General features: G+C 43.5%; 2 protein-coding genes across 4 annotated transcripts; both read right to left on the bottom strand.

Annotated features, from left to right (window-relative positions):
- Nucleotides 1–32: 32 nt before the first annotated feature.
- Nucleotides 33–22191, bottom strand: FMO4 (flavin containing dimethylaniline monoxygenase 4). 3 transcript variants are annotated; one of them, XM_032862994.1, is made up of 9 exons: nt 22091–22191; nt 19103–19240; nt 17172–17360; nt 16128–16290; nt 7989–8131; nt 6663–6862; nt 4779–5131; nt 2824–2893; nt 33–692 (listed from the first exon to the last, which is right to left on the bottom strand). In XM_032862994.1, the coding sequence occupies exons 2-9, from the start codon at nt 19232–19234 to the stop codon at nt 272–274; spliced, it is 1671 nt and encodes a 556-aa protein (XP_032718885.1). In that variant the 5' UTR covers nt 19235–19240; nt 22091–22191; the 3' UTR covers nt 33–271. The 3 variants fall into 3 exon arrangements, with proteins under 3 accessions (XP_032718885.1, XP_032718886.1, XP_032718887.1); XM_032862995.1 differs by lacking the exon at nt 22091–22191 and adding an exon at nt 20508–20616; XM_032862996.1 differs by lacking the exon at nt 17172–17360.
- Nucleotides 22192–24256: 2065 nt separating this feature from the next.
- LOC116870828 (60S ribosomal protein L37a-like) lies at nt 24257–24550 on the bottom strand. The gene has a single exon (XM_032862998.1). The coding sequence runs from the start codon at nt 24518–24520 to the stop codon at nt 24257–24259; it is 264 nt and encodes an 87-aa protein (XP_032718889.1). The 5' UTR covers nt 24521–24550.
- Nucleotides 24551–26560: the final 2010 nt, after the last annotated feature.

The following is a 26560-nucleotide window of genomic DNA, read 5'->3' on the forward strand; positions in this document are numbered from 1 at the left end:
TTCCTACTGAGATCTTGATGGCAATAGTGATGCTAATTTTATTTTAGCATAGTTGCTTACGTAGCAGAGTAGAATATGGATAGGAAAAGGAGGCAAGAAAGGAGGCACTGAGACTAGAGAGAAAGACAGTACAATAATTCAGATAAGAAATGACTGGACCTGAGCTTGGATGATAGCAGTTAAGACGGAGAGGAGAGGAGGGAGGCACAGAGTATTTGGAGATAGAATTAATGTGTCTGGGCACAACTCTGGTGATTAATGAGATTCGTCCTCACCAAATACGTATTAGGTAAGGGGAAATTCTATCCTGTAGATTATCTCGTACTGATTTCAAAAAAAATGAAGGTTTACAGATCAGTACAAGAGAGGCAAGGAGGATAGGTGCCCCCCAAACTTTTAAATAATGTGACATGGAGGCAGGCTTGGTGGAATCAGGAACAATTCGAGTTTTTAAGGGTTTCAGTGTCCTGTCCCACTGGGTCAGGATGGCATTTCTGGCTCCATCCCATTTTCCAGGGCCCATGAGGCGGTATTGGTAAGGAGTGCACGGTCCAAAGAAAACTTCCCAGGCTAGTCTGGGATCCTTGAGGAACAGAAGAGGGACACTGGGCTTGGCACCTATGCATGCAGCAAGGTCATCCAGGTACTGAATGAACTCAAGTTTGTCTTCACTGGTGTCTTTCATCACACCCCTGAGAGGAAAAAAGATGGACCATTTCCATTTTCAAGTTACAAGTCACCCCTCCTCCCACCATTTTGTTTCTTCTTATCAGGGTCAAACCATGTTTGGGAATGTTTTTCTATGTTGCAAAGGAAAAAAGTGAGAGGAGTTTATCTACAAAGGGTGTTGGTGAGGATAAACCATTTTGTTAAAGGGAATGGTAAAAGGAGGTCATTGGAGAAGGGCTCCAGATAATGGTTTGGGTTGTTGAATTTGATATAAGGTAAAAATCTGGTCAGTCCAAATACAACAGTTGAATGAATGAACATGATCAGAAAGCATCGATATGGCCGCCTACTTTTTTAATGTTAATTTTGAGTCGAGACGGTCATCTGTGGTGTAACAGCACTGAACATGGTGCAGACCTGAGTATTGTATATGAAAGTTTATTCCTACCTATTGCTGCTGTTAGTAAACCTTCATAATGTTCCTATGTCATTCATTCATTCATTTATTCTTTCGATAAATAAATATTAAGCGTCCATCATGCGACAGGCACCATCCTAGGTGCTAGGGGGCCAGCAGCGAATAAAACAAAGGCCTTGTCACCAAAGAACTTACATTCTAGTGAGGAAATTAACAAATTATAAAAACGCCCAGCCAGGACGCCTGGGTGACTCAGTCGGTTAAGCGTCTGCCTTCAGCTCAGGTCAGGATCCCAGGGTCCTGCGATCGAGCCCCGCATCCGGCTCCCTGCTCAGCGGGGTGTCTGTTTCTCCCTCTCCCGCTGCTTCCCCCCCCGCCGCCCCCTTGTGCTCTTCCGCTCTCACTTGCTCACATTCTCTCCCTCAAATAAATAAATAAAATTTTAAAAAATATTAACACCCCCAGCCAAATAGATATGTAATAAATCAGGTTGTCATAGGTATTATCAAGTAATATAAAGGCAGGGAGGGGGGTGAGGCACTGAAGGGACTGGCTGGGCTGCCATGTTTATACCGTGTTGTCAGAGAAGGCTTCTCTCTTACGAGGTGAGGTTGGACAGCCTGTAGCTCTCTGGTGGGGAGAACGTCCCGGGCAGAGGACATAGTAAGAGCAGAGGTTCTGAGGGGCTGTGCCTGGCATGTTTGTGGACCAGCGAGGAGGCTGGGGTGACTGGAGGATTGTGGGTGAGGTGGGAGGACGGAAGGCAGTGGAGGCCCAGAGCCAGCTGGAAGCCCTGGAGGGCCACAGAGTTGCAGGGATGTTTCTGGGAGTGAAATGGGAAGCAGTCAGAGGGCTCTGAATAGAAGAGCAGTCGGTGTTGCTCAGTCCTGCTGCGGCACCCAGATCTGGTGAGACATGACGGTGGCCTGGTCTGGGGTGGCTATGGGGGTAGATGGAAGGGTCTGGATTCTGGATTTGTTTGAAGGTAGGTGCTGACGGTATTTGCTGACGTGGGGTCCGAGAGAAAAAGAGGAGAAAAGGATGACTCTAGGGTTCTTGGTGGACCGACTGGGATGAGCGGCCAGTGACAAAGAAGGGGAGACGTCGCAGAGCAGCCCACGTGCGAGATGGGTGTCCGGTGATGCGGTCGAGGGTGCGTTGGTAGACATACTCTCTCAATTTGAGAGACCTCAGTGGTGCCCAAGTGGACATACGTGGAGGGACATGGATTAGGAGTGGGAATTCCGGGGAGAGAGATGGAAGCCACACTGTACGATGGCATTTAAAGCCACAGGCCGGGACGAGGCCCCCGAGGAGTGAGTGTTAGCGGAAGTGAGAAGAGGTCTGAGGAGTAAGGCCGGGCTTCACCAGTTTTTAGGAGCAAGGAGGAGGTCCACCAGGAAATTCAAAGAGCAGCCCGAGAAGTAGGAGGAGAACCAAGACACGGTGGAGTTCCGGGGGCTGGGGCACCCACGATTGCCGTCTGCTGGGGGCCGGGCTCTGAGTTCTACTGAGGTTACACGGCAGGTTTCCCATGGACACATCTCAGGCCACAGATCTAGTTGGTAGAAGAGTTAAGGTTGAAAACATATTCTTCTGACTCTAGTGTGGTGACCTCCAGCCTGCTGTAGTGCTTCTCTAGGAATGGGTTGCGTGTGTGTGCATGTGTGTGTGTGTGTGTGTGTAAGGAAGTACCCTGGTAGGTTTTCCTGAACGAGCTGCATGTCATGTCCTACCTTTCTATGAGCTGCTCCTTTTTAGTAGCCTCGGCCATCAGTTTCTGGGATGGAGGTATCTGACAGAGTCCTGTGAGAACAATCGGAAACATATTAATGTGTCCTGTACCTTTTCCTTCAAGCTCTCCTCCCCCCACCATTTCTGTCCCCCCCATTGCTCCATCCTTAGGACATGTAACACTCAAAGCTCAGCGTGCAATTAGAGGTCATCTCCGGAGGCAAAGTCCTCCTCCAGACCCACACCCTAGGGTCCTCTCCTGCCAGGACGACGAGGATGGACACGCCATGGCCCCGCCCTCAGCGGCACGGCCCCGGGTCATCAGCACCCGCTCCAGCTGCGTTCTCTGCCCGGGTACCCTATATATTCATATACGAAGTTGTCTGTATTATGCGGTTTGTATACACCTGTTTGTGCCCGTGCGTTTGCGAGACCCAGTCGCCGGTTCAGCGGAAGTACTAGCAACGACCTCGTTTTTGGAAGCCTGCCTGCCGGCGTCTGGGCCTCGCCGGGGCTCTGACTGCTCCAGTGGTGAGAAGCGGTGTCTCAGCCTCCCACCTACACGGTCTCAGGGCGTGCGCTCTGCTCTCCTGGCTGGGAGCCGAGTGCTGACCCAGAGCGTGGGGTCCCCGGGTACTTGACCCAGAGCGTGGGGTCCCCGGGTACTTGACCCAGCTCTGCCTTCACTCCGCGATGCTTGTCGCCGGCATCACTTTATCCTGGGAAGAGTGGGCAGGACCTTCCTTGGCAGTTCCCGGATCGCCCCGAGGCCCTCTGGAGAAGCCTGTCAGTACCCCGGGGCTGTGAGCTAATCGCGTTTCATTTTGTCAGTGCTGTCATTCTGATAAGCGCTTTTGAGCTAAAAAAGCCCCAACTAAGTACCCTCGGGTACTTAAGAGTCTTCTGTGGTTTTACTATAATCCGATAATGCTGTCAAAGCACTTTAATTGGCCTTAAAGAAACAAAAATTTGTGATCATTTAATGGAAGCGTGTGGCATTGGATGTCTGTTACATTTGTACAGGGTGATAAAAGTCGACACGCCTTAAGACTGCATTATGTGCTATTTGTAAATTATTGGCGATTGTTTTTATTCATGAAGGACACACTTCTGCTAAAGGACAGCTGATTGGCTCAGTAGTGATTCCTGTTTTTATTTAAAAAATCACACAAGTGCAGTTCGTTAAAATGCTTACTCATCTAAAACTTGCCCTGCTTTAGAGAGGTATGAAATAACAGCCAAAGAATGACAGCTGTCAATTAATGACCTTCACTGTGTGCCAAGCACGGTGCTAAGCGCTGGGCAGACATCCGTCCTACAACATTCTTGGGAAAGAGGTTTTATTATTCCTGTTGTTTTGTCCTGATGAAGGCTCTGCGCTTCAGAGAGGTCCTCACAAAGCCGATGAGTTTGAGTTGGGGTTGGACCCCAGTAGCCCTGACTCCCATCATTGGTGCTCCTACAGTGAAAGTGGACAGTTTAGTGTCCAGTACCTAAAAAAATTTTTATAGGCATTTCTCAAAGGTTACCATCTCCTTAGAACTCAACTTTATTCACAGTGTGCATTAGTCCCATAACTTTCTTCAGAAGTGGTAAAAAATTCTACTTCTAGAAATAAATGATAAGATTTAGAAGTAAATAAACCAGACTAGACTAGAGTAGAACAGAATAGGGGATCCCGAAGCTTCAGTAATTTCAGTGAATCTGAGAGATGGGATTATATGTTGTTGTCCAAATTTACTCCATCTAGAGAATCAAAAACCGTTTTTCCACTCTGTCATGTTAGCCATACGAGCACACCCACCTGATAATATCACCCACAGATGAAGTTAAGTATCCGTTAAACTCTTGATATTTTATATTACTTTAGCTTACATCTGTGCCACTTGGGCTAAATCACAAGGCACTCATTTGAAGACTCAGATGGTCACATAGGGCTTTAAAAAGAGTCAAGTACCTTTGAATACTCTCGTGGCCCAGCGTGCTTGGAGCTCCGTGCCCGCCAAGATGGATCCTTTAAGGCTGATGAAGCCAATGAGAGCTAGCGTTGCTCTCTCTAGGTTTGAAGGAAAGACCCGCTTATATAGGAATATCTTCTTTGTACTGAGGCTTTTAAGAGGTTCTTCGAGAAAGGGAAAAGAAAATGTATATCCTGTCGCGAAGATCACAATATCGATGTTTTCTTCCACTGTTCCGTCTTCAAAGATAGCAGAGGTTTCTGTAAACGCCTTCACGCTGGTTTTCATGGTGACTGTCCCACAAAGGATACAGGTTGGCAGTTCGTCATTCACAATGAATTTTGATATTTTCCTTTGACACAGAAGAGAAAATTATTCATTGTACTTATGTCTATGAGATACTGGAGTGAACTCTTCATTTGGTCAATTTAAGGAAGACTGTCTGTCAAGCATAGGGAGTGAATTGACCAATGTCTAGTTCAAAGTTGCCTCTCCAACTTTCTGTTGTAATAACACATTTTGTCCTCCTACTTCCGGTAGAAGGCATGTCGACAGTGTTTAAACCTATTCTTTCCTGCTTGGGGTTTAAAATTCTCTTGATATTAATTTCTGGAGCAATGCTTTCCTTGAAGCATCAGGATTGAGTAGGCAACAATCCATTTAATAATCAGTTTTGGGTCTCACCTCACCCAGGCCTCAAAGGATTGACAACAGGCAAAGAGGAAGTTACCAAGAAATTTTTGGATAAAAATAAAAAAAAATCTGAATCCATTTATGCTGACAAATATTTTCATTACGAACATCATTCTGTCTAATCACAGCAGACATAATGTCTTTGTAAAATAGACATTTTGGGGCACCTGGGTGGCTCAGTCAGTTAAGGGACTGATTCTTGATTTGGGTTCACATCATGGTCTCAGGGTCATATGGTCAATTCAAAGCGGGCTCTGCGCTGGGTGTCGAGCCTGCTGGGGAGTCTCTCTCTCCCTCTCCTTCTGCCCCTTTCTCCTTCCCCTGCTCACACATGTCCACACACACTTTCTCGCTCTCCCTCTCAAAAAAAAAAAAAACAAAAAACAAAAAAACAAATCATCCATTGCCATTAATTTTCCTTATAAGTTAAGAGCTGTCTTACCAAAGAAAAATATTTGGGTCAAGCATAAAATAAAAGTCACCTTTAACGACCTTATATTCATTATATATCATATATATATATATTTTATATATATGTATTCTATTCATTTCAAAGGTTTTCTTTCTCTTGCCATGTGCAACTTTATACAGATGTATATTAAAACATGTAATTCTAGGAATTCCTGTTGGAAATGCATCCTCTAATCATCTAGCCAGAGACAACGTTGATGAAAAGTTATCTGTACTTTTGATGCTGCAAATATTCCATGTGTAGATGGTAGCCATTCCAAGATTCCTCAAAGCCAATTTTAATTTCTGGATTTTCAAGCTTGAAATGAAAAGTTTTTATCTTCATTTTCTTCTAGCCTAATGAATTCCTACTTTTGTTACCAGACAGAGAATATTCCCATCTCAAGGTCTGCTGTGGTACCTGATGGACATTGTCTTAATTAAGGAGCTAAGGGGGTGCCTGGGTGGCTCAGTGGGTTAAGCCTCTGTCTTTGGCTCAGGTCATGATCTCAGGGTCCTGGGATCAAGCCCTGCTTTGGGTTCTTTGCTCAGCAGGGAGCCTGCCTCTCTGCCTAGTTGTGATCTCTCTGTCAAATAAGTAAATAACATCTAAAAAACAATTAAGGAGCTAAGGTCAGAACAGAATAAGCAAAGGCAGCATTGTAATTATTGAAGATTTTGAGTTGTGAATAAAATAGAATGAAAAATAATTTTCCCATTAAATAAAAAAATTTAAGTACCCCTTTGTAATACTTAATCCATAATTCTCATGGTTAAATCTTTTATTCAGTTGCCTCTGTTGAATCCAGTTTAGTACACACGAGGGCAGAACTTGTGTGATAAAATTAAGGCATCTTCTTGTAATCACCATATTAAATGGGTAGCCCCCATCTGAAGAGCGGTGGAGAACCCAGGCACCAGTCCTGGTACTGAGAAGTACCTAAAAAGTAAGGCAGGATAAATAGAGGGACATCATCTTGTAGTATTTTTCCTTGGTGTGCTTCAAATGTTCTTGTAACACCTGACCTTTTTTTTAAGTTTTTAATTTTAATTCCAGTTAGTTAACATACAGTGTTCTGTTAGTTTCAGGTGTACAATATAGTGATGCAGCATTTCCATACAGTACCCAATGCTCATCACAATGGGTGTACGCCTTCATCCCCATTACCTGTTTCACCCAACCCCCCATCCACTTCCCTCTGGGAACCACCAGTTTGTTCTTTATAGTTAGGAGTCTGTTTCTTGATTTGTCTCTCTTTCCCACTCTTATTTTTTCCCCCCATTGTTTGTTTCTTAAATTCCACATGTGGGTGAAATCATATGGTATTTGGCTTTTCCTGACTGACTCATTTTGCTTAGTCTTATACTCTCTAGCTCCATACATGTTGCTGCAAATGGCAAGATTTCATTCCTAACATCTGTTCCTAACTGGTAAATTTGTACACAGATCTATAAATGACTTTCTGTTGTTGCCATTGAGGTTATGCACTATTCATCAGGCAGTTTTTTTCCCATCTAAGTAATATCGAATTTAAAGTGATGTTTTGGGAGAGCTATTTTAATTGGGTTAAATCAAAATCTCTTCTTTCCAAATTGAATCACTGTCCTATAATTTATGTTAAAGTGGAACAGATTTCTAATTTGTGAATCTGTGCTTGGACTTTCTAAAATCATTAAATATACTTCGTGGGCAGAATAAAGGTTGCTTTTCTTTTAAAACAAATGTGGTCAGAAAAAACCTTCCCTTTTCTAACTTTATATGGGAGTTTTGCCAGAATCGCAGAGGGAGAGTGTAAAAGAAAGATAATTGGTCTGGGTGGAAAGAATGGCCCATTTGGTCTTGTTTCTGAAACTGTTACCTCTGAAAAGTCCCTAGTGGTCTGACATCCATGCAGTTTCCTAGCCCCCTCTTGGAGATGGTTCACTCCTGTAACTGGTGGATTTTTTCACTCATGCTATGTCCAGATGATTTAGCAACTGGCCAATGTGTTTTGTCATCATGTCTGCCTCTCTCCAGACACCAGAAAGGATGATGGGGTGAGGGATTTGGATTCACCCGGGGGTACCTGTGCTGCTGTCCGACTCAGCTCCACGGCCACGTCTCCTGCAGTGTTCCCAAGACCGATCACTAACACGCGTTTGCCTTGAAAGCCTTCTGGGCTCTTATACTCCTGACTGTGCAGGATCTGGCCTTTAAATTTATGAATACCTGAGGGGAAGGAGGGATCAGAAAATCAGAAGAATCTAAAGTTGTAATTCCCTAGGATGCAAGCATAGGGTCTGGAGGAAAAGGAAAGTTCCAGAAATAACGTCAGCCTTTTGCTCCTGCTGCTAATTGAAGGAAGTAGAAGCAGCACACCATCTCCCTCTCCACTGGATTCTGGGAGCCCAGATACAGACTGAGCACAACCTGCAGGAGACTGTCAAATGCGGGAGAATTTGTATGCCACGCGAGTGCTCCCTGTGAAAGCAGTTACTTGGGGGGACTCTAGCTCACTGTAAATAAACCTCTCGTGCATGATCCTGAACATGGTAAGCAAGAATTAGACTGTATTTTACCCAACAGATATAGTCTATAAGAATATGGCTTGTGTATATAACATATTTACAAATTGAATTTTAATTTATTTACAGTTTTCCACAGAAGAAATTTTGTGGCAAGTTCTCTTATACATAAAGTAATTCTTTTTGTGGTTTAGGCTTGCTACTTATACTTAATGCTTATTTTACTTTATTCTTTATTATATGCTTAATGCTTTATTATACCCTATGCTTATTTATACTCCATTCTTATATTATTTATATTTGGGTTACTACTGATCTTTCCAGTTCCTAACACTCTGTTAATAGCAGGACCATGATTATGGTATTTGTGAACATGAGAAGGGATCTCAGAATATTTCTTCTCTTGATTCATTTTTGATAACTATCTCCTTGGCATCTAGAAAAAAGACATAAAGCATGGATTTGTGTAAATGAAGACTGGGAGTAACAGAGGAAGTAGAGGTGTTTGCAGTGGCGGCTGCAGCCATGGGAATTACGTTACGAGGTAGCATAAGGAACAAGAGGGATGAGGTCAGTGACCGTTGGACCCACAGGGGGGTGAGACGAAGGTCTGACAAGGAACCTGAAAGGGAAGCTTTCAAGTACTTCTGAAATTTTAAAATAAAAAGATGAAACTAGGGGTGTCTGGGGGGTACAGTTGGTTCAGTGTCTGACTCTTGGTTTCAGCGCAGGTCGTTTTCTTAGGGTTGTGAGATGGAGCCCTGCATCTGGCTCCATGCTTGGTAGGGAGGCTACGACTCTCTCTCTCTCTCTACCCCTCTGCCCCTCCCCCCCACTCTCACTCTAAAATAAATAGAAATAGGGAAGCTTGAGTGGCTCAGTCAGTTAAGTAACTGACTTCGGCTCAGGTCATGATTGCAGGGTCCTGGGATCAAGTCCTGTGTCGGGCTCCTTGCTCAGCCGGAGACCTGCTTCTCCCTCTGCTGGCCGCTCTCCCTCTCTCTCTGACAGATAGATAAATAAAATCTTAAAGAAATAAAATAAGTAGAAATAAATCTAAAAATAAAAAAATGAAACTGTCTCCCAGAATATATCATTCTCCTATCATACAATGATTGATTGATTCATGTACTTAATAACATTTATTGCATAGGTAATATGTGTAACATAATATTTTAATTGGATTCTTTGCCTCCTAAGGCCCCCAAAGCTGGAAACTGAATACAATCCTGGCCATATTCCAAGGGACATGTTAAGCCCACTGTGCAGAATTTGCAAAGAATATGTATGCAGATCCGTTTTGGGATCCCTAGCCCCTCACTCACTTTTGGGGATTGGAGTCGAAGTAGCCAGGAGTTGGAAATTGGAGAATTTCAGGAAAGGACGTAAAGTGCTGTGACGTTTTCTGTCCCTGGGACATGAAGGCAGGATGGAGGGGCTGCAAGGAGACCATTGTGAGACCTTGACCCTTGGAGTCTGTGAAGCTCGGGGCCTGGTGTTTGACCCAAATTTGACAGGCTGTGGCTGCGCTTGCCACAGCAAGTGGGGCCGGCTGTCCTGGTAGCAAGTTCTTCCTCCCCAGTTCAACATTAGTCTTAAAACTACTTGTGAAAGATCTGTGGTGATTAGTGAAAAGCAGAAAAGGCTTTTTTTTTTTTTTTTAAGACTCTTTTGAAGATTTAATTTAATTTTTTTTTTTAAAGATTTTACCCATTTGACAGAGAGAGACACAGCAAGAGAGGGAACATAAGCAGGGGGAGTGGGAGAGGGAGAAGCAGGCTCCCTGCTGAACAGGGAGCCAATGCAGGGCTTGATCCCAGGACCCTGAGATCATGACCTGAGCCAAAGGCAGATGCTTAACAACTGAGCCACTCAGGTGTCCCGCCAATATTTTATTAAAGAATTTTTTTTTTTTAATTATTTGTCAGAAAGAGAGAGAGCACAAGCCAGAGGAGGAGCAGGCTCCCTGCTTGGTGGAGAGCCTGATACGGGGCTCGGTCCCAGGACTCCAAGATCACGACCTGAACTGAAGGCAGATGATTAACCAACTGAGCCACCCAGGCGACCCACCAGAAAAGCCATCTTAAAAAGAGTAAACCTTGGGGCGCCTGGGTGGCTCAGTGGGTTAAGCCTCTGCCTTCGGCTCAGGTCACGATCCCAGAGTCCTGGAAGCCTCTGCCTTCGGCTCAGGTCACGATCCCAGAGTCCTGGGATCAAGCCCCGTATCGGGCTCTCTGCTCAGCGGGGAGCCTGCTTCCTCCTCTCTCTCTGCCTGCTTGTGATCTCTGTCAAATAAATAAATAAAAATATATATAAAAAAAAGGTTTTCTTCTTAAAAAAAAAAAGAGTAAACCTTAGATAGATGTCACAGGGCCTTCGACAGCATTTGAAATCATTACCCAAACCGTTGTAGCTCTCTTGTACTTTGGACTAAGTAAAAATTGATAGAAATGATTGCATTTATTCCCCAACTGTTCACATTTTGGCTAGGGCTTTGTCTTGCAGTGCCTCGTCATTTCCTTGAGGAAACTGTATGACTACTTGATGTTATTTTTTTGCATTGCTATCATGTTTACCACTGAAGGAGCACAGGACATGCCACCCCAAATGGGCCGCTTTGATAGACTGATCATTTTTAGGTGAAGGGCCTTGAAATACAGCAAAGGCAGGGAGAGGCCTTCTCTGGACCCGCCTCATCTGCCTAAAGGCAGATCCTCCAAAAGTACTCTTGTGGTCATAAAACTCTTCCCTGGCGTTTCAACAACCAGGGAAGATTGGCTCTTGTATCACAGGAGCGGACAGCAGAAGTCTATACAGACAAACTTTGTCGCAAATGATCATATCTCCCATTGACTCTTCTAAGAGCCTGTTGTTCGTCTTTCTAGAAACATTTCCTGTCCCCCGATTGCCTACAGCCCCTCCCCTTTCCCTGTTAAGATGGTATGTAAACTCTCAAATCTCATAGCTTTTTTGGGTATTCATTATTTTCTATGATGCCCCCGGATTAGTATTAAAAATTAATAAATCTGGGGGCGCCTGGGTGGCTCAGTGGGTTGAAGCCTCTGCCTTCGGCTAGGGTCATGATCCTGGAGTTCTGAAATCGAGCCCCGCATCGGGCTCTTTGCTCGGCAGGGAGCCTGCTTCCCTCTCTCTGCCTGTCTCTCTGCCTGCTTGTGATCTCTGTCTGTCAAATAAATAAATAAAATAAAAAAATTAATAAATCTGTATACCTTTCTCCCTGTTAATCTGCCTATCAAGCCGAGGAGGGTAGAAGGAAAGTCTTTTTTTCCTTACAAAACAGAGCTGCGCATTTCACCATACATATACGCAAAATGGAGGTCTTTTTTTTTTTTTTGACAATTCACCCACAGTTTTTTTTTTAAAGATTTTATTTATTTATTTGAGAGAGAGTGAGTGAGAGAGAGAGAGCATGAGAGCAGGGTGAGGAGCAGAGGGAGAAGCAGGCTCCCTGTTGACAGGGAGTCTGACATGGGGCTCTATCCCAGGACCCTGAGATCATGACCTGAGCCAAGGGCAGATGCTGCTTAATAACTGAGCCATCCAGGCACCCTATTTATTAATTTTTAAGTAGGCTCCACATGTAACATGGGACTTGAACTCACAACCCTGAGATCAAGGGTCGAACACTCCACTGACTGAGCCAGCCAGGTGCCTGAGAGCTGGGAATTTAAATGCAAGTACTCTGGTGCAAGATCCTGGACTTTTAATGTCCAGGTTATGCCCCACTACCTCCCCCTGTCTCTCTTCCAGTATCACTCTGTCATCGCTTTGTGCACGGTAAATTGCATCGCTGTTACTCAAAGAATGAATTCACGCTACGGTTTAGCAGGAAATTATACCCTTTACAAAAAAATCTTAATGAACTGTGGTCAGCCAGGGACCTCTAGAGTTATTCTCTCAAGTCAGATTTGTAATAATCCTCCTGGAGATGGGAGTTACTCATCCTTGTCTTTATAGGTAAATCCACTCAGCTTAGAAAGGCTAAGTGATTTGCTTAAGGCCATATAATTAGTAAGTGCCAGAGATAGGATTTAAATTCTGGTTTTATGACTCCCATTTGTGCTACCTTTCAAGCTGTTTTTCTCCCTCACATGACTTAAGGGATTGAGTTTGCTCCGGAAATAGCAAGTAATTATATTTAATTTGGTACCAGTAATCCCCCCCCCATTTCTTTTTCTGCAAAAGAGCAGGCAGAATTCTTTCATACTAACACCCCGAGCTAAGTCCCCCTGAGCCCTCTCTTCGGGGTCCTGTGCTGGGCACTCCACGGCCAGCAGCTGATTTCATCCTCAAGCAACCCTAGGAAGAAAGTGCTGAGTATTTCATTTTACAGGGGGAGAAATAGGGACTTAGGACACACGGTTTGCCCAGGTTCCAAAGAAGTCAGAGGCACAGCTTGAACCTAGGTTGCCCATGGTAACCAGGGGGCAAGGCTGCTTCTACTTGGGCAATGGAAATGACTCTAAGGCTTTAGTTTCCATGAGAATCACATTGCGGGGGGAGTTTGTTAAACATTGGGATTCCAGGGGCCCACTTTTGGAAGTTCTTACTCTGTAAATGCCACACGAACTTGCTTTTAAAATAAGCATCTCAGGTCTTGGCAGTGGTTAGGAAACCCTGAGCCGTGGTCATAGACCACAGCTATCATCACACTAATTCTTTTCTTTCAGGCTGTTTTCATAAGGCTGTTCGGTAACTGATTTCATTCAATAAGCTCATATTAAACATACACTATTGTCATGGAAAATGATTTCAAGGTTCAGCTTTCATTTTAACTGTATTTTGCTTTCTCGATCTCATGCCCATGTATGGGGGGGCAGCGCCAGGGAGTGGAGAACTGGGGACGACTGAGCCCTTGTGGATTGCTGTCCCCTCACGTGGGGACATTTAATGCCAGATGATAAATGCATCATTCGATGCCAAGGAAATGCAACATTCAGGGGAGAGAAGTTTTCAGACAACTGGGCAATTTAACACAGAAACATCAAAAACTTTTTTTTTTTTAACAGAAGTCTTTCTGAAGGTAATTATCTATTTTACGTCCTAAAAGTAGATAATTCAAAGTCATCCTTATAACCTTCAATTATTGCATCGTCCTCTTATTCAGTGACACCCTCAGGGTCTGCCGAGGGGCACAGGACTTAGTTTGCCTTGTCACTAAATGTCTCTTTCTTCATCTCATACTTACTGCCCTAATGTTATGGTTTGGGAAATCACAGCAACTGTCTTAGGGGAAGGATGACCAGGCCCTTGAATTCCATTTACAATGCTCACAAAGCTAGAGACATTTATGGGTAACTGATCACACACAATTAGGCATTCACATCCCTCATCTGTAACTAATGATCACAGCTGACAGGCGGTTGGACAGTCAGTCTTACACAACTTCTGCTTGGAGAGAGTAATGTGCAACTCGGGTCCGTGTTACCCGCCTGGGGCTCCCACCTGGGACATAGGAGGACCTCGAAGTCTGAGGTGGGATGGGTGCTGAGACAGGAGTTGAAACAGAGGGCTGAGTAGTTCTGAGTCTGGGGGAATCACACGTCTCTTAGGAAGCCGCTTCTTCTGAACAGCTCTCAGAGGTTCGTACTAGTTCCCAGGAGGTCGCGAGTCACAGCGGCAGGAGCTACTGTTGGTGGAGAACTCCCTAAGTGGTCTGTCCTCTGCTGAGTATTTTACATGGATGGTTTCACTGAATTCTCAGGACCGCTCTATGAGACGGAGTCACTGGGCGAAGTTTACCCAAGGTTATGCAACTGGTGCTGGGACGTGGTCTGGGCTGCTGACTTCAGAACTTTGTTCCTAAGTAGTGAGCTAAAGGTCACGTCTCCAGGGCCATTGCCCCGAGGGAACTGTAGCAGATCAGGACTCCTTGGAAACCTTCCACTGTGTCCCTCAGCAACATTCCGCATTCTGGGAACACAAAGAAAACTGGGGTATCTGTCCTGGTGTCCTCCTGTCACAAATCCTTCTAGAGTCTGGTCATAAACATAGACCTTCTCAGGAAGAGTATCTGAAATCGGTATGTGTGAATTCCTTTTCCATAATCTGGGTTTTGGGCAAAAGATTAGGGCACACCGATACATCGGATGCAATCATTTCTTCCCCAGAGGTCATTAACGTATATAGGAATGTTTGCTCTTGAAATGACCTCAGACTACCGTGTGATTCTGTTTTACGTTTGCCCAGTCTCTTCCCTCGGAACCGGCTCTTCTGGATGACACGCTTTAAACTGCCACAGGGATTCCCCACGTCTCAGTTCTTGGCTGATCTTTTGTAGTAGCAACTTTTAGTCAGAGTCCAAGTGGAACTAAGGGTAAACCAAGCCAAACCTGACAAGACACTCCCTTCCAAAAACACCAGTGCTCAGGCACTCGTAACACATCTCCCCACGGAAACTTTGTTACGAGAGCTGGTTCTATATTTCTTCAGTGCTGTGTCGTTGTTCATTTAGGCAAGTCTGAAGCCCAACCACTATTCACACCATTGCTTCTCTGCAAAATTATGCAGAGCCTCGCTCAATCCCTAAAACATTTGTTTAAAGTAGGATATTTTGTTAATTTGAGATTACATTTGTAAGATTTACATTTCGAGTTTTTTTTTTTATCGGCTCAGGTTTGCAAGCTTTCTTCTTCACCCTCGTCCTTAAACGTTCTTTCAATTCCTTAATGAAGTTTCAAAACTTCACTTCCTCCATTGTCTTTAAAGCCACTTCTAAGTGATAGAAGAGTAGCTGCACTACATTTTAATCATCCTCATTTGATCTCAAAACATGGTGATCTGCCAATCGTGACGACCATGGCTTTGAACTATGCGGATCCACTTACACGTGGATTTTTCTCAATAAATATCACACAGCACTGCAAATGTATTTTCTCTTCCTTGAGGTCTCCTTAATCACGCTTTCTTTAACTTACTTTATTGTAAGAATATAGTATATAATACACATATAGAATATGTATGAACTGACTGTTCATACTATTAATAAGGCTTCTAGCCAACAGCAGGCCATTAGTAAAGTTTTTGGGGGAAAGTCAAAAGTTATACGGGGATTTTTGACTATGTAGGGGGTCAGCGTCCCTAACCCCCGAGATGCTCAAAGGTCGATTGTACATTTTTAAAAAAATGAGCTGTTAGAGTCAAAGCATATCCAAAAGGAATTTCTAAAACTCCATTGTGACGATAGCTTTGGCATAAGAGATGTATGGATTATTATTGTGGGGACCATTTTGAAGGGTGAAAATATTTCCTGAGATGTATACTTGCTGCTCTGTTCTTTAAAAACAAATCTGTTAGTTTTTTTTTTTATACTGTCACTTCCTTTAGGTTATTGAATTACAGATCACTCCTGATTCAAATGACCTGTAATTCAACAAAGAATTCAAAAGCTTATATATATATATATATTTTTTTTATGACCCACAAGCCTTATGTGATCATTGAACTTGAATCAGACAGGCATGTTAAAGCTTCAGTAATAGCAGCATTTATATTAATAAGTAAATAAGAAGACACCTCCATAGCTCTTTACACCTTTCAAAGTTATTTTGTACATTGCATTTCTGCGGGTGAACATAGAGTTGTCTCTAGTCATTAGGAATTATTTTCAGTTACAAATAAATGACTTATTCTAGGAGAGCCCAGAAGAGTAGACATGGTCTCAGGTAGAAATGACTCACCAGGAAAGGACTCCAAGGGTAACCGGGGATTTAGGTAATGTCCGGTGCAAACCATGACAGCATCAAAGACAGCTCGTTCCTGCTTCCCCTCTGTCTCTGTGACAACATCCCACTGGCCAGTTTCGGAGAAGTCTGGACGCTTTGTTATACTGCACACTGTGGTCTGAAAGTAGCAGACAATACTCACTTTCTTTCTTTCTTTCTTTTTTTAAAAATATTTTTTATTTTTTTTAAACATTTATTTATTTGACACAGAGAGAGACAGAGATCACAAGTAGGCAGAGACGCAGGCAGAGAGGGAGGGGGAAGCAGGCTCCCCACTGAGCAGAGAATCGGATGCGGGGCTCCATCCCAAGACCCTGGGATCATGACCTGAGCCGAAGGGAGAGGCTTTAACCCACTGAGCCACCCAGGTGTCCCCACTCACTTTCTCTCAGTCACCTTGGGACCTCATGTAATGGCTGGTATGGTAACCATGTTCATGGGCCAAGCCCATCTCAGGGTAAGAGGTTTGTCAATATTAGTTTATCTCCCCAATAAAGAAATTAAGTAACTTGTACAAAGTCTCAAAAGCAGTCCTACATGGTAGGACCCAAAACATTTGCATTTCTTCCCTGGAAGGAGGAAACATTTAGTTCTTATTTCCAGCGGGAAGGAGATGAGTTACAATACCGAATGCATCTGGATAATGTGGGAACAGTTTTGGCTCATTATAGTTTCTGCAGTTCAGATTCCTAGTCATTTCTTCCCAGCACATTTCATGAACTAAATTTGTTTCTTCTTTCCTCTCAAAGGAAAAAATCTCTAAATTTCATCCTGAATAAGAATTTGAATTCAGAAGAGGAATCAGGAAAGTGTTTATCTTAGTGATTTATTTGAGCAAAAATGAGAAATCGGAGAAGTGAGGAGTCTTTATCATCTGCCTTATTCATACAGAGAGAAAAAATAAAAATCAGGAATAAGTTTACTCAGGTTGCCCTTTCCATTAGCTTGCTGAATGGGCAGCCCCCATTATTAACCTTTCCGTAACCCAAGTTGTCTTACCCTAAACTGAATGTATTTCAGAAGGTCAAAGTGCTCAGCAAATTCTTGGAGATAGTCCCAAAATTTTCCTTGGTTCATGAAATTGGGATAATCTTCTTGAAAGGGGAAGTTGCTGTAACATGACATTTCTTTGCAGACATTTGTCACTAATGACCTGTAGACCCTGGTCATCCCATCTTTAGAAGTTTCCTGTGGTGAAACATAGTTAGCTAGATGGGGTGGGGGAGGCAGGAAGAAAAGAGATTCCACTTGTAATTCCAAAGAGTTTCAGGAAAACAGCATTAGAACTCCATGCTATAGTTGTCAGAAATCATTGGTGGGACTGGAATCATTAAACACAATATCTTTTTCACACTACAAAGAAGTTAACAAAATTTAGTAGGCCTCCAAGACTAACACTGCCTTTCAGTGATTCTATAAACACGGGGCCTACAGTCTGCCTGGCTTATTTTTTTCTTCTTTTTTTGCCATCCTCAATCTCTCCATTCATGAGGACCTCGTCCTCTTGCCTTTGCTCACAGAACGCCTCATTGATTTTTGTATTTATTGTCTAGGTATATTTTCTTTTTCTTGTTTTTAGATATCTTTATTTAGTTTAGAGAGAGCAAGCGTGCACGTGCATGTGCAAGTGGGGGGAGGGGCAGAGGGAAAGGGAGAGAGAATCTGAAGCAGACTTTGTGCTGGGGGTGGAGCCCAATATGGGCTCAATCCCAGGACCCTGGGATCATGACCGGAGCCGAATTGGGAGTCAAATGCTTAACTGACTGAGCCATCCCAGGCATTCTTATTTTCTTTCTTTCTTTCCTTCCTTCCTTCCTTCCTTCTTTCTTTTTTTTTTTAAACTCAATATTATTTTCTAAATATTTTCTCTATTATTTTAGAGTTGGGGAAGAAAACCAAACCAACTGTGGGGTCAAGTAGCAGAAAGTACACAAACCAGACCCAGTCTTTTCTTTCCACACCGACATGTGGTGGCTCGATCAGCGTCACAGTCCATCGGAAAAACCTTCCCCCTAGCACACTGTAATCCTAGGGTTGTGACCACACCTGCTTACATACATTTGCTTATTCCCTTTCCTTCACCGTCTGTCAAAAGACTGGCAAAGGCCACCTTCTCCATGAAGACTTCCCTCACTCGTAGAGTTCGAAGTACTCTCCTCCACCACGAGTTCCCACTGAACGTTGCTTTTCTCTTACCCCTAGAGCATCCAGTTCTCAGACCTTCTGTCTCCTGACACTCTATGTCCCACCAATGGGAGGGATGCCTAGGTCCCTGCTGAGGCAGCTGGTATTAAAGCCACTTCCAGCCCCTACTTCTGTTGCTCAAGTCACCTAACAGCTGGACTAGCCCTAGGTGTAACCCCCCAGGGTGCACATTCCACTCCTTAGAAGAACTAATAAGTGCCTTGGCTCTTTATATTGTGATAAGGTGAAAGCTCCCAGACCTCCCACCCCGACCTTTTAGGGTCTGGATTCTTGCCCCACTCCTGCCAATTCTCTTCCCAAAGACCTGAATAATCCTGTGGGCTGGAGCTCACTCCCTGAGGCCAGCTTCCATCCTTCCAAAAGCGTCATCTGCTCTGTATTCACCAATGCCACTCGGCCTAACCTAGGTGACACTGTTACTTTGTCTCAGAGTGTCCATGGTCTAGAAATCACTGTAACTTCCACCACTATGTTTGGTGTATCAGACGGAACTCTTCCTTCCGTCCTCTTCCAACTGGCCTTGGCCTTGCCCTGTGGAGTCCGCAGGTTCATCACCCGTCAGACTGCAGGAGGCGGTCTGGTGTCAGCTGCACACGAGCCGTAGTGTTGTAGTGAGCTGCTTTCTTACGTGATCACCAAGGTAGGCTGAGGCCACCATGCCAGAGCAGGGACAAAGCCAATAGGCAGTTTATGACTGATGGACGTGGGAGGGTACAAGTACGCACAGTAAACTTCCATAGTCCCCCGATGTCGTTAGTTCTCTCAAAGCAGGTGGGCTCCAGGTCCTCATCCAAGCAGCACTTGATGGAGGACAGGCCACTCACACCAGCTCCAATCACTGCCACTCGCTTGGCCATGGTACTCTGTTGGAGGAAGGCTGGGCTGTGCGACAAGACTGGAAGGAAGCCCCTGTCATAGAACTCGACTCTTGGAGCGGTCTACACTCCCTCTCTGAGCTGAGGCAGATTCACATTTTGGTTGAAAATGAAATCAGACTCTGGAAATCAGAGTGTTTGGCTTAAATCTTAGTGTCACTCACTCATATAGCATGAGCTTGGGCTAGCTATTAATCTTCTCTGGGTCTCAGTTTTCTGTTTAGTACGAAATGGAATGGAAATAATAATAATAATATCTTAAATATTTGTTATGAAGTTAAATGATTGATATGTTGGAAGGACTGTGGAAGTGTGTCTCCTACACAGTAAGTGCTCACTTAAATTCAGTTCTTGGTATTAACTACTATAGTCAGGACCTTGATCCTGTTGAGACTTTATTTATTTTTGTTTAATTTTTAAACATTTTTTATTTTACTATTATTATTATTATTATTTTTATTTAAGTAGGCTCCATGCTCAACATGGGGCTTGAACTCATGACCCCGAGATTAAGAGTTGCCTCTTCCACTGAGACAGCCAGGTGCTCCTCTGGATGTTAGATGCCCTCCGTAGTGAAAGGGCCTTTGCTATCACCTCGTCGTTCTAGACCCTAGGACCTGTGGGTAGCAAAAATGTTAGTTTTTCTTCAAAACATCTAGAGTCCTGAAGAATAGCTAGTCAAGGGTCATCTCCCGCCATATATCAAAGATATTCCACGAATTAAGGGCAGGTCTTAATTTTGCACAGAGGCAAGAAAGATGGACCATGATATAGAACAAAGTCCTCAAGGAGAGTTCTATGGGACATTCTAGGTGAGGTCTTCTGGAAAGTAGAGACTGTGGGTAGTATGTATCACAGGGATTTATAGCCAGTTTTTCTTGGTATTCTAATTCGGACTTCTGCAAATATCATCACAGCTTTCATAATGACGGATGGACTAACCACTTAGTTAATTCCAACAAATCAGCTATGTTGAGGAATTGTCCGAGTTTTAAGTTACTTATTTAATTAAATTACTTATTTACTTATTTATTTGTCAAATTATTTAATTAATTATTTAATTTAAATTATTTATTTAAACTTATTTAAATTGCTTATTTGTAAATTACTTATACAAAAATGCCTAGCACCAAATATCAGTGTTCATTCCCTACCTCCCTAATTGTCTCCCTCTTTTCCTCTTTCCCCTAGAAAAGACAGCTCCCAAAGACAAAATTAACCAGCAAGTTTGCCTCTAACCAGTAGGCATACATACCTGTGGTTTCCTTTGGGTTGAGGAGTCGGATTTCTAGACAGTTTTTAATCGGAAATAAGTGGCCTCCACCAATAATAACACTGGAATTTTCAGGCCACTAGGCAGAAACCCAAAGTTGGTGGTTCTCAGCTGTGCTTTCTTTGCAGTAATAACGCCAAAGATGGTGGCTCACGGAACTGGTCAAGTGCAAAACAGGCCACCTGGAAGCAAAGCAATTCATTAAGCAGGTGAGCCCTGGGCACCTCTAAGTGCAGTTACTGAGCCAAGTGTGGTGGACCCACAGATGTAAAGCCAGTAACTAAATAACAGTAATTAAAAAAAAAAAAAAGACTGTCCACAAGGAGATGCCACCATATGGAGAGAGGCGGACATCTGGGGTATCACGTGGGGCGTCCCTGCAACATCGGTGCGCTCTGGGTAGGCTGTTGGGTTGCGTAGCTCTGCCCGGAGGCTTAGAGACACAGAAGGGGCTGTGTTTTCTGGGGTGAAAACACCTTGCTCTTTACACACCAACTTAAGAGATGGTACAGGCAGCAAAAACAAACTGGGAACTTATGCCTCTTAAAATTACACAACACTTGCAGATTATGAATTTCTGAGTGAGGGCAACCATTTAAAAAACCACTGAGGGAGGTTGTGAGTGAATTGGAAACTGGAAGATGTGGTGCTCCCTTTGCCTCTAACCAGTGTATATATGTAAACAAGATTCTTTTGTTCCCTGTGTGGTTGTTCCCACGTGTGTAAAACAGAGGTTTCTAGTAGTTTTCCCTTCCAGCCCAAGAGAATTGTTTTTATGCCCGAATGCCAAGTATTTGGTACCAAAATAGGTGTGAACTGAAAGGTAGGAGAGATACTGCAGGCCTGAAGGGCTGGGGGTGGGGAGTGGGGACATAAGGTGTGTGTAAGCTCTTCGTACACTAGAAAGGTGCTAGCAATGTAGGTCCTCTGTGGCTCAAAGCTTGCTTATGACGAGTCCTGTGATAGAGATGAGCCCTGAACTACTGAGTTGCACTTTGAATGACATGAAAACCCCATCCCATTCCTGTCAGACCAGAAAACGTAGGAATTGTTCTTGAGACGTGGAGAGACTTGGGTGATTTGCAAATCATGCGATGGTTATGATGATGATTTATTTAAATTTGGAATCTCATCTGTTGATACTTCTTATCAGCACCCACTTATTTTGTCATAGTATTTCCTATTACCAAACTGTGGAAAATTTGATGTTTCCCAATGCCTGGCACTACCATCTCATCTGTCAGAGGAAACCAGAGGTGAGAAGAGAATTAGAGAAAGTCTTGTGATTCTGTTATTCCCATCGACACCTTTCTTTCAGATGGGTTCTCCCTACAACCTAACTTTGTCTCCTTACAATACTCCTTTGCCTTCTGACTTTCTCCTTAATTCTGTTACTTGAACCCTAATCGAGAGGCTCCTGAAGAAGAGAATCACATTCATTCTGAAGGAATGCACTCACCAAGGAGAATATTTATCCTCTGCAAAAGCAGTTTCTGGAAACATCGCCCCATTAAAAAAAAAAAAAAAAAAGGCAACAGCAAAGAAAAATAACCCAGGACACTTACCTTGTTGGGACAGAGCAGCCACTCTGACAAATTACTTCTCAAAGCAATAGACAAAGACAGTGTTTGCCTTAAAATTTTTTTTTTTGAAACTCAAACTCTTTGTTCTGAGAGGAAAACAAAGGAAAGCAGACTTTGATCAAGTGGTCTCAGTGTGGAAAATGATTTGCCTTCTCGGTCATCCTGGCGACCGCAGAAGGTGTCCCCCGCACTGAAGACACAAAGTTATGTGGGGCAGGAGCGGGATACTTCCGTAATCGCAGGGGAGGGCTCAATGACGAGTCGGAATCCCGGCTTTGGATTCGAAGAACAGAAACTACTTTTGCCACTTGTCCCCACCCTCCTGGACGTCACAGGTCCGGCACGCCCAAACCTCAGGGAAAGCTTGTTAAGTGGCTCTCTTCTCGTGGTGGCCTTTAGAGGGTGCCAGAGTCACCGCCAACGTCACAGTCCGTCCTGAGCAGTCCTGCCTGCCCAGCTCTTTTGCATGGTTAGTCCCTTGAGCCGTCATAGGAGCAGTGCAAAGGAGACCATAATTTAGGTGGCTGTCACCTCATCAATTCTTTCATGTCTGGAGCTCTCTAACCCCAGAAATAGGATTTTAAAATCCAGAGCTTACAAGGGATTTAAGCAGCGTCATCCTTTTGGAAAGGGTGAGCAGGGGAACTGAAAATGAGATGGAGAAAGCATAAAATCAGTTTTAAAGATTAGCCTAGGGCACCATAAAAAAGAATAATTCCAGAAGCAACAATAGAACACTAAGTAGGCACCATCTTTTTTTCTTCCTTCCTTCCTTTTCTTTCCTTCTCCACTGAGTGCTTGGAAGCAAGCCATCTTAAGCTCATGGAATGGTTTCTGGACCAGCAGCACAAATGCAAATGTCCATGGGAGTCAAGAGTGTAACTCAGAGGAGGAGAGGGCCAGGTTAAGATCGACTGAAAGCACGTCTCCAGTCTCTTAGCTTTAGGTAATGGTGCTATTTGAGAGCATAAGTCCCAAATGGCAATTTTAGACGCTTCAAAAGAAAAGGAGAATACAGATTTGTATATGCAATCCTCTTTTGGAACAAATTAATTTTTTCTTTTGGAAAATATTAAGCTCACACAGAAGTTGAAAGAAAAACAGTTTTGTTAACAAGCACCAGTGTCTCCCTCACCCATGTCTTCAGGCATCAACCTCTTGGAACATTTTCTTCTTCTCTTTATACACACACACATGTGTGCACATACATGCATGCATCTGAGTATAGTCTTTATTTTTATTGAGATTTTATTTATTTGAGAGAGAGAGAAATTGAGGGAACGGAGGAGGGGCAGTGGGAGAGGCAGACTCCCTCTGGAGCAGGGAGCTTGACGCAGGACTTGATCCCAGGACCCTGGGGTCTTGACCTGAGCTGAAGGCAGATGCTTAACTGACTGAGCCACCCAGGCACCCTGAGTGTAGTCTTTAAACACCAGGTGCCACAGGGATATTCTTCTACACATTCACATTACTATTACCACATCTAAGAAAACTGATACAAATTCGATAATATCATCCAACATACCCAGGCTACTTTCACATTTCTTCAGTTGTCTCCAAAGCATTCTTACCCAGTGGCATGCCAGAGCTGGCTTGTGCCGTGAGAAGGTGTGTGTCCCTTCCACCGCCAAGTTCAGTGAAACCACAGTAGCTTGGCATTGGTCAGGGTGGGACTCTTCATACCATGGAAACTGGCAACTGCAGTAAGTCTGGGGTCCTCCCCACCCCATGGCTAGTTTACTGGCACCCGACTCTTTTTCTGAGCTATAACTGATACACAGAAAAACCCTGTGTATATTTAATGAATGTAATTTGATGAGTTTGGAGTTTGGATGCATTCCATACACTTGTGAAGCCATTATCGCAATCAAGATAATGAACCTACCCATCACCTTCAGTAAGTTTCCTCATGCCCTTTTGTTTGTTTTTGGTAAGAATACTTGAGGTGAGATCTACCCTTTTAACAAATCTTTATGTGCACGATATGTATTTTAACTATATGTACTGTGTTGGACAGCAGATTGCCAGAACTTACTCATATTGCATAACTGAAAATTCATTTATTTATTTATCTATTTTTGTTACATAAATTAACCCATTTATTATAGGCTAGCAATGTTTTAAACGGTGGCGCTTCCACTGGTCTTTCTACTCCTTCAGTCTCCTGATGGCAGACTCTACTGTGACGGCAGAAGTGGTGGTGTAGGTCCAGGCGCCACGAGCGACGGTTTTCATGCAGGAGCCACAATGCCAGATCCCCACAGCTCGTCTTTTCGTCTTGGTTTTGCCACAGAAGGAGCAAGCGTACTTGGCATGCTGGCTTATCTCAATCTTCTTCATCTTCCTGCGGGAGGCACCATAACGGGTCCCGTATTTGCCCACGATTCTGACCTTCTTGGTGCATTTAGCCATGTTGCCGCAAACTAGGTCTGAGCCCAGAGAGGACAAAACTTTATTTATTTTTAAAGATTATATATTTATTTGAGAGATAGAGAATGAGCAGGGGGAGAGGCAGAAGGACAGGACACTGGGATCATTACCTGGGCCGAAGGCAGATGCTTAAACGACTGAGGCACCCGGGCACCCTGAACTGAAACTTCATATGAGTTGAACAACTGTCTATTTCCTTCTGCCCCCAGTCAGCAACCACCACTGTACTCTCTTTGTCTTTGTCTTTAACTATTTTAGAGAAGAATAGTACAGATTGTCTTGTTTTTTTTTTTTTTTTCCCCCAAGTAGGCTCCATGTCCAGCATGGGGCCTAAAGCAGGGCTTGAACTCATGATTTTGAGATCAAGACCTGAGCTGAGGTAAAGAGTTGGACACTTAACCCACTAAGCCACCCAGGCTTTGTCTTTTTGTGACTGGCTTATGTCACTGAGCATGATGTCGTCTCCAGGTGCATCATCAGCGGTTGTCATGTATCACAGGACTGTCTTTGTTTCTGTTTCTGTTTCTCTTTTCAATGCTGAATGATACTCTGTTGTATTGTATAGTGTATTGTGTAGCATGTTTTCTTCATCTGCTTATCTGTCAAATCCTGATTTCAGGGCTACTGGGTGGATCCATGCCGGATCCCTGGGTAGCTCTAATTTGAACTTTTTGAGAAACCTCCATACCACTTTCTCTAGCAGCTGCCCCATGTTACATTTCCACCAACAGTGTACAAGTGGTCTAATTTCTCCACATCCTCAGCATTTCTTGCTACTTTTATTGTGTTTTTAATAATAGCCATCCTGACAGTGATATTTCACTATGGTCTTGATTTGCATTTCCCTGATGATCAGTGATGTTGAGCACCTTTTTATATAACTGTTGGCCATTTGCATGTCTTTTTAAGAGAAATATCCATTCAAGAACTTTGGCCATTTTTTAATCAGGTTCTTTTTTGGTTGTATTTTTTGTTTTTGGCTATTAAGTTGTAGAAGTCTCTTACATATTTTGGATATTAGATATTAACCCCTTATTGGATGTATGGTTTTCAAATATTTTTCCCATTCTGTAGGCTGTCTTTTCATTCTGTTAATTGTTTTGTTTGCTCTGAAGAAGGTTTTTAGTTTGATGAAGTCCCACCTGTCTGTTTTGGTTTTGCTGTCTGTGCACTTGGTGTTATATCCAAGAGATCATTGCCAAGACCACTGTCAAGAGGTTTTTTTCCCCTAGTTTATCTTTTAGGAGTGTTATATTTTTGGTCTTATGTTTAAGTCTTTAACCCACTTTAAGTTGATTTTGTATGTATGTGGTGTGATATAAGGTTCTGATTTCATTCCTTTGCAAGTGGATATCCAGTTTTCCCAGCATCATTTGTTGAAGAGACTGCCCTTTCCGCATTATGTGTTCTTGGAAGGCTTGTTGAAGATTAATATCTGGGCTCACAATTCTGTTCTGTTGGTCTACATCTTTCTTTTTCTTTCTTTCTTTTTCCTTTTTTTTTTTTTTTAGAGAGAGAGAGGTCACAAGTAGGCAGAGAGGCAGGCAGTGGGTGGGGGGAAGCAGGCTCCCTGCTGAGCAGAGAGCCCGATGCGGGGCTCGATCTCAGGACCCTGAGATCATGACCTAAGCCGAAGGCAGAGGCTTAACCCACTGAGCCACCCAGGCGCCCCAGTCTACGTCTTTCTTAATGCCAATGCTATTTGTTTTAATCACTGTGGTTTTGTTTATTAGTTCTAGCAGGTTTTTTTTTGTTTGTTTGTTTTTTGGAGTCTTTAGGGTTTTCTATCTGTAAGATCATGTCATTTGCGAACAGGTAATTTTACGTCTTACTTTCCAGTTTGGGTGCTTATTTCTTTTTGTTGCCTAATTGCTCTGGCTAGGACTTCTAGTACTGTTGACTATAAGGGGCAAGAGGGAACATCCTTGCCTTGTTCCTGTTCTTAAAGGAAAAGTTTTCAGTTTTTCACCATTGGGTATGATATCAGCTATAGGCTTGTCATCTATGACCTTCATTATGTTA

Source organism: Lontra canadensis, unplaced genomic scaffold (genome assembly GCF_010015895.1).
Source record: "Lontra canadensis isolate GAN:19392208 unplaced genomic scaffold, GSC_riverotter_1.0 scaffold24, whole genome shotgun sequence".
NCBI lineage: Eukaryota > Metazoa > Chordata > Mammalia > Carnivora > Mustelidae > Lontra > Lontra canadensis.

What these genes read in the sequence shown, in the direction of transcription:
- FMO4 (XM_032862994.1), bottom strand. Translation starts at nt 19,234, where the DNA reads ATGGCCAAGCGAGTGGCAGTGATTGGAGCTGGTGTGAGTGGCCTGTCC. An exon ending in ACCCTTGGAGTCCTTTCCTG is followed by an intron (nt 8,132 to 16,127) that starts GTGAGTCATTTC and finishes CCTTCCCCTCAG; the next exon opens with GTATTCATAAATTTAAAGGC. An exon ending in GGCCACGAGAGTATTCAAAG is followed by an intron (nt 2,894 to 4,778) that starts GTACTTGACTCT and finishes TTGTTCTCACAG; the next exon opens with GACTCTGTCAGATACCTCCA.
- LOC116870828 (XM_032862998.1), bottom strand. Translation starts at nt 24,520, where the DNA reads ATGGCTAAATGCACCAAGAAGGTCAGAATCGTGGGCAAATACGGGACC.